Source organism: Grampus griseus (assembly GCF_964374135.1).
Source record: "Grampus griseus genome assembly, chromosome: 6".
Lineage (NCBI taxonomy): Eukaryota > Metazoa > Chordata > Mammalia > Artiodactyla > Delphinidae > Grampus > Grampus griseus.
The window spans coordinates 46,393,195-46,413,779 of NC_139000.1; the positions used below are offsets into that span (position 1 = coordinate 46,393,195).

The 20,585-nt window shown below is 35.2% G+C and overlaps 1 protein-coding gene across 1 annotated transcript in view; it reads left to right on the top strand.

Moving 5' to 3' along the window:
* Positions 1-18,920, top strand: part of ALDH1A1 (aldehyde dehydrogenase 1 family member A1) — a 53,918-nt gene extending 34,998 nt beyond the window's left edge. Inside the window, exons 8-13 of the mRNA XM_082657073.1 lie at positions 3,411-3,513; positions 5,102-5,286; positions 8,112-8,276; positions 11,555-11,712; positions 13,553-13,627; positions 18,311-18,920. Coding sequence (XP_082513199.1) covers positions 3,411-3,513; positions 5,102-5,286; positions 8,112-8,276; positions 11,555-11,712; positions 13,553-13,627; positions 18,311-18,383 — 759 coding nt within the window. The 3' untranslated portion in view covers positions 18,384-18,920. The remainder of the gene's footprint in view (positions 1-3,410; positions 3,514-5,101; positions 5,287-8,111; positions 8,277-11,554; positions 11,713-13,552; positions 13,628-18,310) is intronic.
* The last annotated feature ends 1,665 nt before the right edge of the window (positions 18,921-20,585 follow it).

Genomic DNA, 20,585 nt, shown 5'->3' on the forward strand with positions numbered 1-20,585 from the left:
TAGATATATCAATATATAATTTTTTCTTGTTTTTTTTAGACATAGAGTAGAAAAAGTTTACATTCTACAAACTCCTAATTGAGGTAGGGGAAAACCAATTCTTCAATCAGGAGTCTGTGGACAAAACAATTGGTAATGGTCAAGACACAGCAATAAATTAAAACATGATGAAGTCACAGGTTGAAATCATAGCAGAGGAGGTAAAGCAGGAAGGTACCAATTTCTCAGCCTAGCATGGTAGACCTTCCCCAACAGGGACGCCACATACAGCTTCTGCTCTAGATCCCAGACGCTTCTCTAGTTTGTCTGAGCCAGAGGCTACTGTTCCACGATGCCATCTCTGCATCACTGCCTGTTTGTCTTGGCTCATCCCTGAACCCCTACAGCACTTTAGGGGTACTTTATCTGCCCCCTCCCCCAGAAAACTTTGATATGAGAAGACTAGGAAACATCTAGGTTTAAATTCTAAGTCTACCCCTCCTAGCAGTATGTCTTCCAAAAGTTAAGTATCCTTACTAAACTTGAGTTTCTTCATATGTAAAATGGGAATAATAATAATATCTACTTTATTGAGTTATACCAAATAAAACTGAATAAGCTAATGAGTAGTAAAACATTTAGCATCCTACAGAGTAGTCACTAAATGGCATGATTATTGTGTGTTCTAGAGTCATTTCCATTCCCTTGTTCCTTCCCTCACTCTTTAATTTCTCACACTAGTTCATGAGGTGTGAGGGAAGAGGTCCCTTCTCCACAAAATATTTCTTCATCGCTGCCCCATCACTTCCTGATTATTTCATGCATCTTTTCATTCCCGCAGGCGTTTGCTCATGCGTGGCCACACCTACTATAATGTGGCTCCCATCACATGCCCTCTATGGCTTTCTCCGCAGTCTCAGGAGCATCCTGAATTTAAAAACTTTCCATCTGTGCCCCCATTGTCTCTGATATATAATTATGATAGCATGTTCTCCTTGCTTTGTTATGTATCTCTCTCTCTTTTGCTGACTATCCTCAAAGACTATCTTATTCATTCTCATCTCCAGAAACCAGTACAGTAACTACTTCTGATTGAGTATTAAAGAATTAAGTGTGACTAAGATGATTTTAGAAGCCACACAAAAGATCAGTCTTTCTGGGTCCTCTTTTAGCTTCAAGTTCGTTGCTTTGAAGATAGTAGTGAACTTGCCAAATGCCATGAAAGAGGCAAACTATGGATTTTATGTTGTTGTGGTTCATTGTAGCAGTCACGCTCATTATAAAAATGTTTCTGGCATGGTAAGAATTTTAATGTCCCATTAGATTCATTTAAAACAGAATCCAACCCACATTGTGCAGGATGTGCTAAGTTAGAACATTATTTTGAGCATTTGCTACTTCTGCCCCACAAGGGCAACGCCACAATATCATGGAACATACTTTTTACCATAGCCTAAATAGTCCTTATCCTCTCTTCATTGTAGACCTTTTTGAGGAAAAAATGACAACATTTTACTTTTTTCCAAGTGAGGGAACAAAATCATGGGGCAAAAACTGATGTTTCCTTATTTTGACTTTAGCTAGACCTTTGGGAAAACTCAAACAAACCTTTTATTTGCCATCTGAAACTGCACGAAGTAAAAGTGTAACCTTTCTTTCTCACTCGTACCTCTAACCATTCTTCATGCTAGTTCTTTTGACATTTGTAGCTTTTAGAAAAATGCCTCTGATCTTACTCCCTTCCCCAAGACAAAAATTATCTGCTTTAATAAAGTTTCTCCAGCAAATCTTTCTAAGCTAAAAACAAAAAAAGAAACCCCAAAACCCCAGAAAATAAAAGAAAGATGCAGAGAAAGAATTTGGAGAATTCAAAGGGAGAAAGGCAAAGATTATTATCTAGAAAATACAAAATTCTTAATCACCTCAAATGAAAATTCAATTTTTGAGAGTGGTCATAAGAAATATGTTGTGGAACCAAAATGGGATATAAGAGAAATTTCAAACAGGGTTTCTCCATTGCCAGTCTACTTTTAGTTTATTTTTATTAACCTACATTTAAGGGTTTGGTTTAGTGCATGAAGATTTTAAATAAGATGAAAACATCAGCAGATTAATTAATGATCTACTCTGTAATGCACAGTAGGAGTCAGTTCAACAGTCAAAATTTAAACACACATTCAAGCAAGCGTCTACTTAACTTTTATTCAGTTGAGATAGAAACTTTTTCTTAAAATCTGATGTGTTGAGGAAGAAAAGAAATCCAGAAAATAAAAGAAGCAAGATAAAATGAATCACCTTGTAAAAAGAAAAGCAAAGATCCTTTTAGTATTCTAAGACTTCAATAAAAAATAAAAAGGAAGAAATAGTTATATTAAAGAAAGAAAGAAAGAAGAAATAATTATAAAACAGGCCAGAGTTTAAAAATGAGAAAAATATAAAGAATGCAAAAACTAATTTTCATAGGAAGTGATCCATAGAGAAAAAAAATGAAAACTCTTTCTCTGAAGAGAGGCCACTAGCATTAATAAGAAAAAAAACAAAAAACAGTAGGATTCCAGCTAACTGAAGTAGCAGCACAGAACACAGACCCAATTTCTTTCTCCAAACTCCACTCTTCAAAGGTGTGGAGGACAGCATGAGAAAGAGGGAAAGTGAGAGCGAGAGCCATGGGAGAGAGGGGATATCAGTTCATCAATAGTTAAGTGAGCCCACTCTGACAGACAGTGCTGAGAAAAGGTATGCAATGATAGGACATTGTCACTGCTACCAGGGAGGCAACATCTGTTTGGGAAACTGATATTTATACAAATAATACAATCCAAGAGAAACTCTGAAACGAGTCCTCATGAGGGCACTTATTGGAGATCAGAGAAAGAAAGGGTCATGTTCACCTTGAGTTGTCATAGATGGCTTCAAAGAGGAGCTAAGATACGAGCTGGACCCTAAGAAAGGGTAGGAATGGAGGCAGCCCAAGTCGGGGTAAGACCTTTGGGTCTCATTATAAATGAGAAGCAGAGAGAGATTCGAGGCTGGTAAATACGCCACTTTGTCTGGATAGAGTTTTCTGGATTTCAACAGAAGGATGAAAAGTCAAAATAGATAAATTATGGTTGGATCATGATTTGTCAGACTGATCAGAAGAATGATGAAGTTCTGATTAAAATGAAAAATAACCTGTCTAGCCATGTACATCAAGATCATGTACATCAAGATCAGCTATCACGTTCAATATATCTGTTTTCATGATCCATCATATGTTTATGTTTGGATGGAGAAGTCTTTGGTATCTGAAAGTGCCAAATCTGCAAAAATGCCATTTCTCCCTAATGAAACGTAACTGTGGCACAAACATCGTATAAATTTAAATCGCTAAAGAAACCTGCCTTCATGAGAGCAGATTAAGCCTCCTCCTTTGTAATGCTCCATTTCAGGTTGGCAAAATGATCAAAGAAGCTGCTGGGAAAAGCAATCTGAAGAGGGTGACCCTGGAACTCGGAGGAAAAAGTCCTTGCATTGTGTTTGCTGATGCCGACCGTGAGTAAAAGTCACTCTGCTCACTTCTCACCCTTCTTTTCGGTGTCTGGTAATGCCATACAGTGAAGGGTTTGCTTCTAACGTCAAGGTGTAAGGCATTAACCAGAGTCCAAAATTACTCTTAAAAATCTCTTAAATTGTCCTAAAGTTATAACGCCTAGATAAGTCCAACACAGACACAATTTCTTGGTTTGGAATAGATTGCTATTTTCTCAGCTGAACTCTAGAGAAACTAACTATTTTGCATTTAGGGGCAAATGTATATGCCCCTAATGTATATTCTTAATTCCATACCTTTAAATATTAGCATCACCTTAAGCGTGATGAGATACCCTCAGACACGTTGGACTGAGACCAGCTGGAGAGACAGCAAGTTGCACATTTGTGTCTCCCTTCTCTCTGGGTCACACGCTCATTGAATAAAATGGCAAGAGGAAAAGGATGCCTACTATTTAAGTAATTTCTCTCATTTTTTTCTAGCAGGTGTAGTTGAATTTATATATATTAAATCTCTAATTATGATGTGACTCCATTATACAATATTCCTAGGTTCATCCTGATTATATTATCAAGTAGAATCCCTCAATTATTTCCAGCAGAGAAAGAAGGTCAAACATTCATCTGTCTCTTTAAGAGCTGCATTATTGGTCTGAGGCAATCAACACAGATGACTTATGTTGTTACTGTGATCTTACCTGAAGCTTTTTAGAGCACACTATCTTATACATTCTACAGACATGACAAGATTTCTGATTTTACCAAATCTTCCTGTAAACTGCTTTCACTACAGCTAAGCGGATGTGATTAGTTCACAAAATAAAGATAACAATATCCAGTTGCTACAATGTTAAATTAAACCTTCTGCCTTTAGAAAATTAAAATGCAAAGAAAAATTTCTTCTGGTTGTTTAGGATCTACTAATGAAGCAAACTATTTCCTCTTTTTAAGACCCACATAACCATCTCAAATAAACAGATAAGAAGAATTTATAGGCATATATGAAATAACATGGCACACTTTACATAAATTTGGAAAAATGTTCTCATAGAATAGGGTTGTAAGGTGGGTGGGCAATTCTGAATATTAGTTGTTTGGAGGTTTTGGGGGGTTTTATGGGTTTTTTTTGTTTTCAGAAATATCACTTTTTCTATTGATTAGGGTATCTAAGAATGTTTTAAAATTCTTATTTATTGTAACGGATATTTTATATTTTCTTTGTCATTAGTTAAAACCTGAGGCCTGAAAGAAATATTCACAGTCGTCTAATTATAAATGGAGATATTTATAAAAATCACTTGCAGTGAGATTTGATCTTAGGATAGTTTCCACATTCTTGGAATTGCACATATTAAAGTTGTATTAATAACCACTATTATTTCAGAGTCTACTATTTTTACTATCATTTTAGTAGCAAATAAAGGATCAGAAAGGTTAATGTGTCACCTGGCTAATGAGGAAGAATATACTGAATCTATGACTATATGACTCATGATTTTTTTATACCACCATATCACCTCTGAGAAAGATGTATAAAAATATATAATCTTTAGAAAACATCTCTTCTTTAACATGAATGTCTTCTTTGCAGTGGACAGTGCTGTTGCATTTGCACACCACGGGGTATTCTACCACCAGGGCCAATGTTGTATAGCTGCATCCCGGCTCTTTGTAGAAGAATCAATTTATGATGAGTTTGTTCGAAAGAGTGTTGAGCAGGCTAGAAAGTATGTTCTTGGAAATCCTCTAACCCCAGGAGTCAATCAAGGCCCTCAGGTGAGTGTAAAATAGACGGAACAGCGTTCACCAGGCACAAGAATAAAGTATCTTCTCTAGACCTGCTTTTACTTGAATACAATTACTTCCCATTCACATATCTTCCCAGGTGACAATACTGTATCAGTTTGGTGATTAAAAAAATAATGAATCTAACTCCCAATGGTAAAGAAAGTATCCTGGTTTTGTGTTGCCCGGTTATCACATCCAGAAACAGTTGAAGAGATATGTTGGAAATTAAAGATGTGAGGAAAAATAACGAATGCTGTAAATTTGTTTTCCTCAATCTGTACACCTCTGAATCCCTATTTACAGTTCCTATCCACTTGGAAGTTCTTAAACAATCCTATCATTTATTCTTTCCTCAGCATCAATCCTTTTTCTCGGCTTCCAATCCCAGATACAGGCAGCTGGCACACCTCTATAAATTCTCTCCAAAGTCTTTAGTCACTCGACCTTCTAAAGATAGCATGAGTGCCTTAAAAAGTCCCGAGTTCCTGGCTTTGTGGCAAACTTCCCATTTTAGTTGTTAAAGCTCAATGATCCCCTAGGGTTCCCATTTTCTTCTGTCTGCTTAGAACCACTGTCAACAAGAGTGTCTCTCTTATCCAAAGCTCATCCTTCCCTCTTCGTTACACAGTTCTCTGTTCATTGTCTGCTTTCAAGCTCCTGGACCTTTGGTTCTAAATTTACCCCTGCCCTTTGAGGTCTTGATCCAGAGCAGAGTTTCTACCTGATCTCATAGAGCTTACAGTCTAGAAAGTTAAAAGGCTGCCTTGGATTTTCCTGCTCATGACAAGATACCCAAGTAGGAAAATTTTAGGACTTAGGCAATACCAAATATTGAAATCTAAAAGCCCTAAAATAACTTAACTGGTAAAGTTAAGTCTAACTGGTTTTGTTAAGTCTAATCTTGTTATATTTTGTATTTATCTTTGTGTTTAGTAACCACATAGAAATAGTTGCTAATTTTGATCATATTGGGTAACTTTCCAAATGGATGCCAAGACATGTATTAAATTCAATTTTGACTTGGTCTCCCATTCTAAAAAAGGATGGGATTCTAAGGTTTTAGCTGTGATTGTTTCTTTCTCTAAATATCTGTCTATTTATCTATCTATGTAAAAGTAAGCACGTTTCCCATTTGCGATACACATCTATCAAACAGATGATAGATAGACAGATTGATAGATAGAAAGAAATATATATGTGAAGAGGAAAGAAAAGAAGAGAGAGGAAGGGAAGAGAAGATACTTAATATTAAACATTGTTGGGCAATATTTTCCTCCATCAGGGGATCTGCACAATTCAACCGGAGGCTCAAAAATTGAGCTAGAATGCTTCATTTTAAGAAAATTTCCATTCATAGCGTTCTTAAGTAAATAATCCAGTGATCTAACTACTTAACATAATAATTTAAACTTGATAAGTGAACATATTTTTGTCACAGGTTGCACTAAATAAGTAGAAAAAGTAGATACGTTGGGACTTTGAGTAAAAGACCAAAAAGCCCCTGAAGCTTCTTTACCCTTTGAAATACTCACTTGTTGTTATAAGAAAGAGCTTATGGAAAGAGACACTCATTTACTAAGCTTTAATATATATTCTAATTTATTATATAAAATTATATATATATGTGGATATCATAACTTCTTTTTCAAATGAAAATACTGATTATTTCCAACTTTTTAAGGAAATGTATATTTTGGTCTTTGAAATCAGATTGGAAAAGGACTTTACCAAGGAAGAATTTGTTATATGTGTAAATAGTATTTAATCTAATTGGATATGGAGCTGGACTGTGTGCAGTGAGAACTTTGAAAACTTTTCCTGGGATTTAGAAGATAGGGGAGATTACAGAGTCATAGAGGACGATAAAGAACAACAGTTTTTAAGTAGTCAGAAGAGTCAAGGCAAATTGACAAGAGGCTCACACCTTAACTCCAGGATCTCCAATGTTTTTCCTTTAAAACCTAACCCTAGCCACATCTGAGACAAGGCAGTCTTCACCAGTGATTTGGAGTCCAAGAATCACCCAGTCCTTCAACCCCCCCAAATAGGAACCGAGGCAATAGGTAGTCCCAATTCCAGTGTATGGAGGAGAGGTATGGGCTCCTGACGTTCCCAGCTAGAACTCTGTAGTCATTCTTTTCCTTGTAAAAATAAACCATTTAAGTTCTGTAGTTCTTGTAATACATTTAGATGTGGTCCATTTAACAAAGCAGGTTGGCAACAATCGGGACAGGTCAGAAATTAGAACCAGACCTACTCACTGCCCCAGGGGGACTTAAACTGGGTGGGATAACCAGGCTGTGGTCAGCATGGACCCTGCCACAAGGGGATGGTCAGGATGAAGAGAAGCAGAGGTCGAGGAATCTTCCTAAAGTCACAAAGCATCTGCTTTCCAACTGCCATGTCTAATTAACCCAGTATCAAAGTTTTCTTTTTCTTCTTTCACCTTTTAATTTCATTTAGGATTACAGTTTCCAGGTTAAGTGTGGTTGATGATTAACAGACATTTCTTCCTGTAAATAAATGACAGTTGTGTGAAAAGGTTTACACGTTTGCAGTGCCAATACACTTCTCTTACATGGCTGTGAAACAAACACTAAATACAAATATTTATCTTCAAGGATTCTTTCCAGAAAAGTCTTGAGATAAAATATACCCAACAATAAGTCTGAGCCTCTGTCAGCTGTTTAGGTTGAATATTTAACTTAATAACAATAGCCTAGCATTTTGAAACCTTTATTTACAGGCCGGGCAAAGTATTATCTTTACGAGTTGCTATTTTTTTTCCTTTTCACGTGATATTTTTCAAATAGATTGATAAGGAACAATATGAAAAAATACTTGACCTCATTGAAAGTGGGAAGAAGGAAGGGGCCAAACTGGAGTGTGGCGGAGGTCCATGGGGGAATAAAGGCTACTTTATCCAGCCCACGGTTTTCTCTAATGTTACTGATGAGATGCGCATTGCCAAAGAGGAGGTAAATGGTTTCATTCTGTTCTGTTCCCTTTGTTGCCGTATTTTGTCTGTGTGGATGTATACAAAGTATTACTGTAACATTCTCAGCTCTTTGAACACCTTTCCCAATAAATGTTACTTCTCATTTCTAATACTGATAAAGGATTAATTTATTTTTGATTAAGACTAAAAATAGTCAGGAGTTCACTGGGCAAGCCAAGAACTTCCAGTCGACTGCAGATCAGGATGCTTAGCAATTTCTAGGTGCTTCCTTCACAGATTTAAGGTAATAGAAAATACAATTCCACGTTCATTGTTGCTTTTTCTCCTTTGGAAATAATATATTTGAAAATAATTAGAAAAGAATAAAGTGATATGCTGTTTTTTTTAAATTAAAGTCCTTATTTTGAGATAATTGTAGATTCAGTTGCCATTGTGAGAATATAGAAAGATCCCATGTACTCTTTATCCAGTTTCCATCATTGATATCATCTTACAAATCTATAATATCACAGCAAATATGTTAACATTGATACAGTCAAGACACAGAGCATTTCATCACCACGTGAATCTCTCATGTTTCCCTTTAATAGCCAAATCTATTATCCTTCCTACACCATCCCATCCTCAACCCTTGGCTTTCTCTTAACCACTAATCTCTTCTTTATTTCTGTAATTTTGTCATTTCAAGAATGTTACATAAGTGGATTCATACTTCCTGCAATCTTTTGGGATTAGCTTTTTTTCACTCAGCGTAATTCTCTATAGATTCGTCTAGGTTGTTGCACGTAAGGATAGTTTGTTCCTGTTTATTGATGAGTAGTATTTCATAGTACCGGTGCACCATAGTTTAACAATTCACCCTTTGAAGAACTTTGGGTTGTTACCAGTTTGGGGCTACTTTTAATAATGCTGTTATAAACATCAGTATACAGGTTTTTTGTGTGAACGTAAGTCTTCATTTCTCTGGGATAAGTGCCCAGGAGTATAATGCTAGGTCATATGGTAGATGCAACTTTTTAAGAAATTGCCAAACTGTTTTCCAGAGAGGCTGAACGATTTCACATTCTCCTTAGCAATGTATGAATGATCCTAATTTCTTTGCATCCTTGCTAACATTTGTTGTGACTATTTTTTATTTTAGCCATTCTGATAGGTGTGATAGCTCACTGAGGTTTAAATTTGCATTTCCTTAGTGGCTAGTGATATTGAACATCTTTAATGAGCTTATTTGCCATCTGATAACTTCCTTGATGAAATGTCTCTTCATTTTTTTTGCTCATGTTCTAATTGGATTGTGTGCTTTTTACTGTTGAGTTTCGAGAGCCCCTTATACATTCTTGATACTGATCTTTTTTTGGACGTGTGGTTCACAAATATTTCCTCCCAGGCTGTAGCTTGTCTTTTCATCTTCTTTACCAGGGTCTTTCTCAGAACAGAAGTTTTTAATTTTACAGAAGTCCAATTTATCCATTTTTCTTTTTATGGATAGTATTTTTGGTGTCAACTCTATGAACTACTCTTTGTTTACTCCTAAATCCAAAAATACTTTTTTCCGTGTAATTTTTTTATTCTTTCTGAAAGCTTTATAGTCTATGTTTTACACTTAAGTCTATGATCCATTTTAGGTTAATTTTTATACAAGGTGTGAGATTTAAGTCAAGGTTGTTTGTTCGTTTGTTTTTGCCGATATGTTCAATTGCTTCAGCATCATTTGTTGAAAAGGTGTTTTTCTTCCATTCCATTACTTTTGCAACTGTGAAAGTTCAGTTGTGCATATTTGTGTGTGTATCAGTTTCTGGGTTCTCTACTCTTCAATTGATCTATGCGTCTATTTCTCTACTTATACCCTCTTTTTTAATTTATTTACTTTTATTGAAGTATAGTTGATTTACAATGCTGTGTTAGCTTCAGGTGTACAGCAAAGTGATTCATATATATATGAATATATATATATATATTCTTTTTCAGATTCTTTTCCCTTATAGGTTATTACAAAATATTAAGTATACTCTTTTGATTTTGGTAGCTGTATGGGAAGTCTTGAAATTGGAAAGACTGAGTCCTCTCACTTTATTCTTCTTTTTCAAAATTGTTTTATCTAACTAATTCCTTTGCTCTTCCATATAAATTTTAGAATAACCTTGTCCATATATACTAAAAAATCTTGCTGAAATTTTGAGAGGAGTTGTGTTAAAATTGTGTATATATCAATTTGGGGAGAATTAATGTTTTTATTGTGCTAAATCTTCCAGTTATTGAATATAGTAGATCTCTCCATTTATTTATATCGTCCTTTATTTCTTTCATTAGCATTTTGTAATTTCTGGTAACAAGTCCTATATGTGTTTTATTGGATTTCTACCTAAGTATTTTCTGAGTGATTGTAAATGGTATTTCTGATTTCAGTATGCACATGTTCATTGCTAGTATATACAAATATACAAGTATATTTGATTTTTGTATATTTTCTTGCATCCTGTGACATCACTGAGCTCAGGTATTCTAGAAGATTTTTGGATATTCCTTGGGAATTTATATGTAGACAATCATGTCATCTACAAATAGGGACAATTTTATTCCTTTGTTTCTAATCTATATGCCTTTTATTTCCTCTTCTTGCCTTTTTCACTTGCTAGAATTCCAGCACTATGTTGAATAAGAGTAGTAAAAGTGGACATCTTGCTTTGCTCCCTATCTTAGGGGAAAAGCATTCAGTATCATATCATTGAGTATGATGTTAACTGTAAGATTTTTCATAACTGCCTTTGATCAGGTTCAGAAGTGCCTTTCTATTTTTAATCTGTTAAGGGGGAAAAGAGGTTGGATTTTTGTCAAATGCTTTTTCTGCATCAATTGAGATGATTATATGATATTTTTCCTTCATTCTATTAATATGATGTATTATATTGATTGATTTTTGAATACTGAACCAGCCTCGCATCTCTAGAAGGAACCTCACTTGGTGATGGTGTACAATTCTTTGTAGGTATTGTTGAACACTGTTTGCTAATATTTTTAAGGAATATTTGCTGTAGTTGATATTGGCCTGTGGTTTAAGGGATATTGGTCTGCAGTTTTGATTGTTTTTATTGATAATAAAAAAACATTTAGTGACTGCTCACTGTGTGCCAAGTACCTTATAGTCAATATAAAACATAAGTATATTTACATGAAATATAATAAATATAGATATTTTATTTATATATTAATAGATTTATATTTATAACTATAATACAAAATAAATATTTAGTTGTAACCTATTACTTTGATTTATTTCATTCATTTCTTGTGGTATAGATATTTGGACCAGTGCAGCAAATCATGAAGTTTAAATCTTTAGATGATGTAATCAAGAGAGCAAACAATACTTTCTATGGCTTATCAGCAGGAATTTTTACCAAAGATATTGATAAAGCCATCACAGTCTCCTCTGCTCTGCAGGCCGGGACAGTGTGGTAAGTCAAACCTATGTAATACCACCTTTTCAATGTTAACCACATTAACAGACTACTTTGAATTTTTTCTGACTTTGATTTTTTGTTTGGAATCACATGGCCTTCTGTTTGAAAATAAAACAAACAAACAAACAAAAATCCTGCTGTATTGGAAGAACTTTAGAAGAGCATAGAAGATAGATAGATAGATAGATATAGCATATATATATATATATATACACATATCTATATCTATCTATCTATATATATACACACAGACACATATATATATTTAACTCTATCCAGCCTTCTGAAATTACTTGCCCAAAATACTTTATTGATGTTTGGCTAATACAATATGTATTATTATTATAAATAATTTCTAGGCACTTGGCACTATGCTACACACAAGGGAGATAAAAGTTCTGTTTAATCAAGATAATCAGATAGTAAGACAGTATTTATTCAGTGCCCTTATGTATACAAGCATTTAGTTCTTACATCAGCTTTTTACTCTGGGACTATTAGAGATGTCTGAAGGTCTTAAATTGGAAGAACATATTGCATTTTGAGATGTCTGTTTTATTTTTGACCTGGTTTATATCTCTGATGTTTACACTTTAATTTAGAGTATATAAGTGCCAAGGCTATGCCTCTCAAACTGTCACATCCCCCGCCCAGCCCCCCATCTCTGGACTGCCTTGTTACTAATTTTTTTTCCACCAGACCTCACTTTGTCCCCTCAGTCCCATCAACAGCCCAAGATTATTTTCTTCCCAATAATGTCACAACCAAATCCACTGGACATTGAAAAGTATTTATCCTTGAGAGACAGCCAAGAAATCCTTGCCCCTCTTGATAGCTCTAGAATCTTTTTTCTTAAGCAAAGGGTCATTCACGATTTAGTCAGTATGCACTCTACGCTAAGCACCACGTGGCAGTCTTCACATTCATTATCTCATGTTACCTTGCTACAACTGTTAATTGGTATGGCAAATTTATGGACGGAAAAACAGAAGCTTAGTGAGGTTGCATAATTGATCGAGATCATGAAATAAATGACAGCTGAGATTCAGACCTATTTCAGACTCTAAAGCAGTGATTCTCAACCCTGGCTGTACAGTAGAATTGTCTGGGGAGCTTTAAAAATATCTACACTGATTTGGGTAGAGAAGGGTGTATGTCAAACCCACCAATTATATCAGTGCCTGTGACTGAGTCTGGATGTAGGTCTTTTAATTTTTTTAAATTCTAATTATTCATGTTTTTATAATTATATGTTCATAAAAGCATTTTGAAACATTTTTTAAAACATGGCAAGGGATAAGCAAATTAATAATGAAATCCAACTCCTGTCAAGCCCTCTGTCTAAGCAATTTTTTGAATTAATTAATGAAAAAAGTAAACTAAGTAATATGAGACATATTACAATTATAAAAGAAAATTAATTCTAGCCTGTTAAGTATACAACCCACAAGAGAACTACAAAGCTTACGAGTATAGGCAGTAAAGAACACCCATCCAACAAACTCGTCTCTCACAGACCATAGCCTTCCTCTTATGGTACGTTGGGTAGTCTATCTTTTATAATTCAAGGTATAACTTCTCAGGGACATGATGTACTGCCAAAATGGCTATCCACACATAGAGTTGTACCATTTTTTTAAAATTCCTAGGCAGTATATATACATATACTTATACTCCTGCATTCTAATTTATAGTGCTACTTTTGCTCAAAAATGACTACGTAATATTAAAATTAATGGAGTTGTTAAAGAACTCGCTGAATTTCAAAAATTCCAAATTTAGGAGTTATTTCATAGGTTAAGTATGACCTATAACGTACTTATTTTCTTTTCAGGGTTAACTGCTATAGTGTGGTATCTGCCCAGTGCCCCTTTGGTGGATTCAAGATGTCTGGAAATGGTCGAGAACTGTAAGATTAACTTTCATTAAGATAAATACTTATCTTGATAAAAATGGTTCTCACTCTCAAGGAATTAATCCTTAGTTACTACTCAGATTAAAACCTGCCTCTGTTCTTTCCTGGAGATTAATACTGTCAAACAGCTTTTTAAATGCTGGATTTACCCCGAAAAGTGCAAACAGGTGATGGCAGAGGGAAATACAATTTATTAAACTCTTACAATTCACAAGGGATCATACTAAGCACTTTACATTGGTTACTGAAATATTGCTTACTTTTAGAATTGTTTACTGTATACATGAATGTAATATATTGGGGAAACATTTCCAGAAAGGAGGTGGAAACTACAAATTGGTGATTGTAAGAAGTGTGCAAATATAAGAAGAGTTTAGCTATTTGAATATGCCTCTTACATAAGTAAATTAGGTGTGTTTATATCAAAAAACTTTTCAATGTAGGAGTAATGATTCTCATTTGTTGTAATATTTTTGATGTAGACTCTAAAATAACCTGAATGAGTTATTTTTGGTACTAATATCTAAACTGAAAGAAAATTTAACTAAGGAAAACATGTTTTATAGTCATGACTAGATTGAGGATATATATATTATACAAATGCATTTATGAGCCTTCAGTTGCTTTTCAATCCAGGAAATATTGACTTTTTAAAAACGTGCACATACATATTTACACACAGAAAGTAGTGGCAATGTGTTTGGTCAATTTTGTTCAAGCACTTTTAACCATTTTATTTCTTAAAATTTTCTCATGTTTATCAATAAATTTAAAAAATCATCAGGAAAAGACACATTATATTCAAACCTTATGGAATCAAACATAGTAAAGCTGCTCATTTTGTAAACAGCAAGTAAAAGTGAGTCTCAGCTTCTAAAGGTCATGAGTGCCTTAAAGAGCCAGGTACTTGTCATTTAAATAAATCAGCAAAATCACATTGAAACAACTACCATTGGGGAGTCAGTGAAAAGAGGGCACGTTAAAATGATCCACTCTCCTTCTCAATATACTTTCATTAAGTAGTTACTATGTATATGAGGTCCTAGGAGCCCCAGAAACACGGTACCACGTTCCACCTTCCATATAATCGTGGTGGCAGGAGGAACATGTAAAAATACAGAGAGAGCAAAATAACCAACACACACTATGAAATAAATAGTAACAGACTGGGAGTCCGTGCCTCGCGAAGGTAGAGAAGCAGTTAAAATGCAGAGCGCAGTATCAGAGGACGGAAAATCTGGGCACCACCAGACTATAACATTCACGTCACCTCGCTAACTCTCACTGTTTCCATCTGTCAGACAAGTTCAGCATTTGTGGTGGGGATAGGAGTGGGAGAAGAAAGTAAAAGGTCTTTGAGCTCCTTTCCATGCTTGAGATTCTGTGGTTTTAACCCCGGTGAAAATGCAACGGATAAAAACTTAAAGACCGTTTATAGAATAAGAGAAGACCTAACAGAAAAGGTAGGACTTGATCTAGGGCATGTAACAAGTGTAGGATGTTAGGAAGCAGATAAGAGGGCATTCTTGAAGGAATGTTCTATGTGGCATGTTGAGGGGTTAGTGAATTTGCCTGACAGGTGGGGATTTATGGGGGTGAGAAGTGTGATTTCAGAGTTAAATAGAATACAGATTAAGAAGACTTGAATTCAAGAAAATCGGCTTACATATATTAGTGGAGCAGGGAAAGCGATAGCTAGCTTTAGAATGTTGATGGAGAGGTGGAGTGGCCAAAAGATCAATTTGTCAAAGGTGCACACGGCATAGTAAACATAACTGGAGACTAACCAGCCTGCCTGTGAACTCTGACTCCACCTCTTGCTAGCCACAGAGTCCAGTTCAAGTTGCCTAACTTCTGAACATCTATTTTCTCCTATTTAAAAGGGAAATGTTAATATTCCTCTTAAGATGGTTGTGAGAGTTAGGAAACATACTACGCCTTCATTCCCTAGCACTGTATCTGTCACAAAGTGGGGACTCAACAAATGGTTTCATCCTTCCCTAGCTCCTTGTCTTTATAATACCCATTATTGGGGAGTCCCTTGGCAGCACTAATTACTTTGTACAAAGAGCTATAACAAAAGTTAGATTATTTTGAAGATCAGATTACTGCTGGCCCAGCTATCTAATACACTTCTTTAGGAATGTCATAGATAAAATAATCAGAAGGGATGAAATAATTAAAGTAGACTAAACATATCAATTTTGTTAAATACAATTTAGTCAAACTTTACGTTCTAGACATATGGAAAGCAAATAAAGAGGGGGATGAAAACAAGAATCAACCATCAGTAATTTCTTAAAAATCTGGACTGTGGGTATAGATGATTTGCTTCTTTGAAATATAAAGGAAAAAGTTATACTGTAATTTTTACTTCAAAACTTCCAGCTGAGGATGCTAGTGTTAATGTCTATCTGAAACCAAATTTGGCAAATTTAATAAATAAGTCATTTGCTGCAAGATGTTTAAAGAGAATTACTAAAGCAATAACCTCAAATGACTCCCAAGAGTTCAATTACAGTTTATCTTCAAAGATAGAAAGGTAGAATTGATCAGTTGGAAAGAGTTCTCAAAGAGCTGAAAATAGTAGTATGCGCAGCCCAATGTGGTGGTGATGCTGAGTGCCCAAACCAGGATTTGCATCTCAGGTCATGGTGCTGGCCCTGGAATGAGTTAAATGGTAGAAATCCCTCTCTCTGTGTAATTGCACTAATTTTTACTTAGATTAACATAGATCACTTGAGACTTTACTAGTATGCCATTTCAAACTTAATTGGCTCTCAACACCTCACAAGATATTTCTTTCTTCCTGTCCCCTTCAGAAATGGGGAGAGATAAAGTGGTATAAACTGGTGGGCTAACGTGAGTAGTTTTTGCTTGATTATATTTGCCAAACCAGTTCAGCAAACATTTTCCTGTGCCTACTTAATTAGTGCCAGGCTCATTTCTGGATACAGAGTGAAAAACAGGCATAACTTGTTATTAGCATCTTATCACTCCAGTGTGGACCCTGGATGAGAAGCCTGGGTATCACATAAAAGTATGTTGGAAATGCAGAGTCTCAGGCCTATCCCCAGACCTGCTGAAATAGAATCAGCATTTGCATCAGGTCCCGGGTGACTGGTACATTGACAATTTTAGAAGCACAGAACCAATAACTCATAGGCTAGTGACATAAAGAGAAATATGAAGATGTTTTTGTGTTATATCATAGACATAGGAATTTGTATACATCGGAACACTAAGAAGCAGGACCTATTTCAACTTGAGTAAGACAATTATCACACTTTGTACTCTCCTGAGAGTTTCAAGTGTCCATGTAACCCAAAATACAATGGAAAGCCTATTGGCAAAAATCATGGGTTAATATATCTAACTTTGTGAGATAAAATACTTACTAAAATATTATCCTTCAATGGGTTTCAGACAACTGAGGCTAAACCCTTTAATTACTTTGAAGAACATGCTCACTGAAGCTTTTAGAAGGTATTTTCAGAAGCTTAATGGCCCAAGAAAATAATCAGTGTAAGAGGATTAGGTTACCCAGGAGAAAAAGATGTCTTCTACATACCTGTCTACCTCACCAAAGGAGAGGGGTAGAAAAAGATCAAGATCTTTTTCCTCTGTAAGCCTACATGTGCATGAGTGTAATGATTTTAAGAGTACTCTTATGTACATGTAATTTAATCCTTTCATCAAAACCATATAGAGAATAATTTAGCCTAATCTTTTTAGTTATCTCTTTAATGAAGGGTACATCACAGTTTCCAAAACTGATAGGAGGTCTCAATAAACCTGATAACAAGATACAAGGATTTTAATTGACTGACTCAAGTTAATTCCTGATCATCTGGGTTGGATTTAAGAGTTATATAAGCAAATGACAGAGGTTGCATAAATAGAAAAATCCAACAACCACAGAAAGCCCAAAAGCCCTGAATTTTAGGCCAATGAACGCTCTCCCCCTCTTAAAACAAAACAAAACAAAACAACCCCACCCTCAAATAAAAAGTTGTAACAGTTAAGGTCAGATTTTTGGTTTTGGGGGGTTTTTGTTTTTGTTTTTGCCAAGAATCAAGAACAAAAGATATTAGAACTACAGCTAGAAAATATTTTGTTTTAAGCCATATTAGGGCCAGTTAGAGTGAAAATAGAAGCCTGGTCATTTTTAGCCCCTTCCTCATTTCTGGACCAACTGGACATGGTAAATACACTAAACTGAGCTATACTTGAATTTATAGTTGTTCTATACTACTCAAGTAATTATACATTACTACTTTTCCTATAGTAATATAGCCTTCTTATTTATTTGAACCTAAGCTAGATATGATAAAATTCTTGTTGGGCCGATTTGTGTGTGTGTGCGTGTGCGTGTGCGTGTGTGTTGAGCCGTTTTATAGTCAAGCAGAAAAAATGTCAAAATTGAACAATTTCTTTGAAAGTCTACTGAGGGTACATGATCATTTAAAAATGCAAAAAAATTATTTTCCCACAAGGGGATTTATATAAGACCAGATATCTTACGGTTGGCTAGCTACTATTTGAAATGGTTCTGTACACAGAAAATATTTTCCATTGTCCCTAGCCAGATAAGCAGGAACAAACTTCGATTATCATTGACCATAGTATATTTGTACTGCTCTGCTAAATTCTGTTCATTTTTCCCCCTCTCTCTAGAGGAGAATATGGTCTCCATGAATACACAGAGGTCAAGACGGTCACAATCAAAATTTCTCAGAAGAACTCATAAACTACAAGAGTGCAGAGATGACTCCTCAATGGCTAAGCACCTCCTTCAGTGGCTAATATATCATAGTGGGTTTTAAATGCAAAATTGTTCTTTCTTTCATTTTTTAAACATGAGCTAATCATATTAGCATTAATACTACACATAGAAAACTTGATATGTAGCTTATTCTGAAGGAATCATCTGTCTCCTGATATGTGACACCCAAGTCCTACCCGTAATGAAAATGATGGATTTGGATGCAAGATCTCTCTAGCTCTGTAACAGTCATGTGCTTTTCTTTGTAGCTACTTGTCTAGGATAAACATTTTATGAAAGAGGACCAGTTATCATCTAGCTTCTTTCCCTTGACCACCCCTTGAAGTACTGACCATACCTGTTAACTGCAGACTAGATGTGCTCTGTTCCCCATAGTTGTGAAGTCCTTGGAGTTTGTTGAAATGTTTCCTAAAATGTCATGTCTGCTTGTCAAATGAAGTAATGCCTGAAATACTTAGATGTAATCTAAACATAAAGCTTAATAAAAACAACCTTGCATGATTCTTGTTCAGTGTGAATTTTTTAAATAGAGTCTTGGTTACGGTGATTTACTCTCCCTGTCACTCAAAAGCAGTGTTAAATTGAGAATAAAGATATATTTAAAAATAAAAGTCTAATCTACTTATTCTCAAATAGGTAAAGAAACAAATTTTATTTTCTGCAGGAATTCTTGCAATCAATAGCAAACATTTGAGATAGATGGCTTCAGTCCTTCAGCAAGCATTTATTGAGTTCCTACAAAGCTCTGGGCACTATGGTAGGTGTTATAGAAAATAGGTGAATAGTGAATGGTCCATTATCCAAAATGCTTTAATATGTGGAGAACAAAGACACTGTCTGAAAAAAATGATGGCGCATATGATGGAAATGAGAATTCGAAGAACCATAAGATTATAGTAATATGCCAAAGGGTAGTGATACCAGTAACTGACGGACTTGGGAATGGCCTCATGAAGGAAATTTGACTGGATATGAACCTGATGAGCAGATTTGCAGTGAATAAAGAGGAAAGAAGTCCTACAAAATATTCCCTCTGGACATGTTCCATCAAAAAAAATTCTATATAATATTTTCCCCTGTTGGAGTTGCAGATTGCACATTGGCATAGTCTAAGTTCTGAGAAGTCCTACAAACTGTTTAGTTTTAGTTTTCCCCAAAATTTGTTTAACCAGAGGCCTTGCCTTCCCCTCACCCTCATTTAATACCAGTTAACATTAAGAAACCCACATTGGAAGATGCTGTTCTATGCAACGAGGTAGCACTGAGTGTTCTGAGCAGAGATCTGGGGATCAAAGGGAAGCAGCTGGGAAAATGTCGTCTGTAAAACTAACTGGACCATATTTACATATTTGTGCCCTAGACAAAGAGCCTCTTCTTGTTGTGCTCCCATGTGGGAAGTGACTTAAGCCCAAGTATAATGTTTTTTATATATTACTATACATATTCTAAAACCGTTAGTTCAGCAGCTTAAAATTTAAGCCTAGTAATCTTTAGGATAACATTCTTTTTCAGATTCAGATTTTATATAAATGATTAAGTTTGTCATTTTACATTAACAGATTAGTTAGTGACACTGTTACTAGGACATTCTAATAGCTGTCATAGTCAAGTGCAACAATGTGTGAACGAATGAAATTTATTAGCTTCTTAGACCTGAAATAATTTCACCCCCAATTGCAAGAGCTTCTCCAACTTGTATGGGCCTATAAAATTTGCCATCTGGACTATCTTATACAATTTGGGACATAATGACCATTTTGAAAACAGGAAGAATTAAAGTCTAGGGAGAACTGAAAGATGTTAGGACACTGAGAAGGGAAAAAAGCCAAATACAGAGGAAGGTTGTGTTTTCCAAAAACCAGACAGTGTCTACATTATGAAAAGATGCATAAATAAATAGGTAGACAAGTTAATATTGTAATGGCAACCCACCAGAACATTTTAAAATGTAGAACAAAGAGGAATGAACACAAAACAAGACAAAAGCCAGAAGCAAGTTTAAATATTTGAAAATTAAATATTCCTGGTATAAATAAGACATTACAGGATTAAACAACAAAAAAAAATCTGTTTAATATTGGCTCATCCTGACCCTCTAGACATTATTTGTGTTCCTTCTCCTCCGATTTCTAAAGCCATACTGGCAATAATTCTTAAAACCTTGAA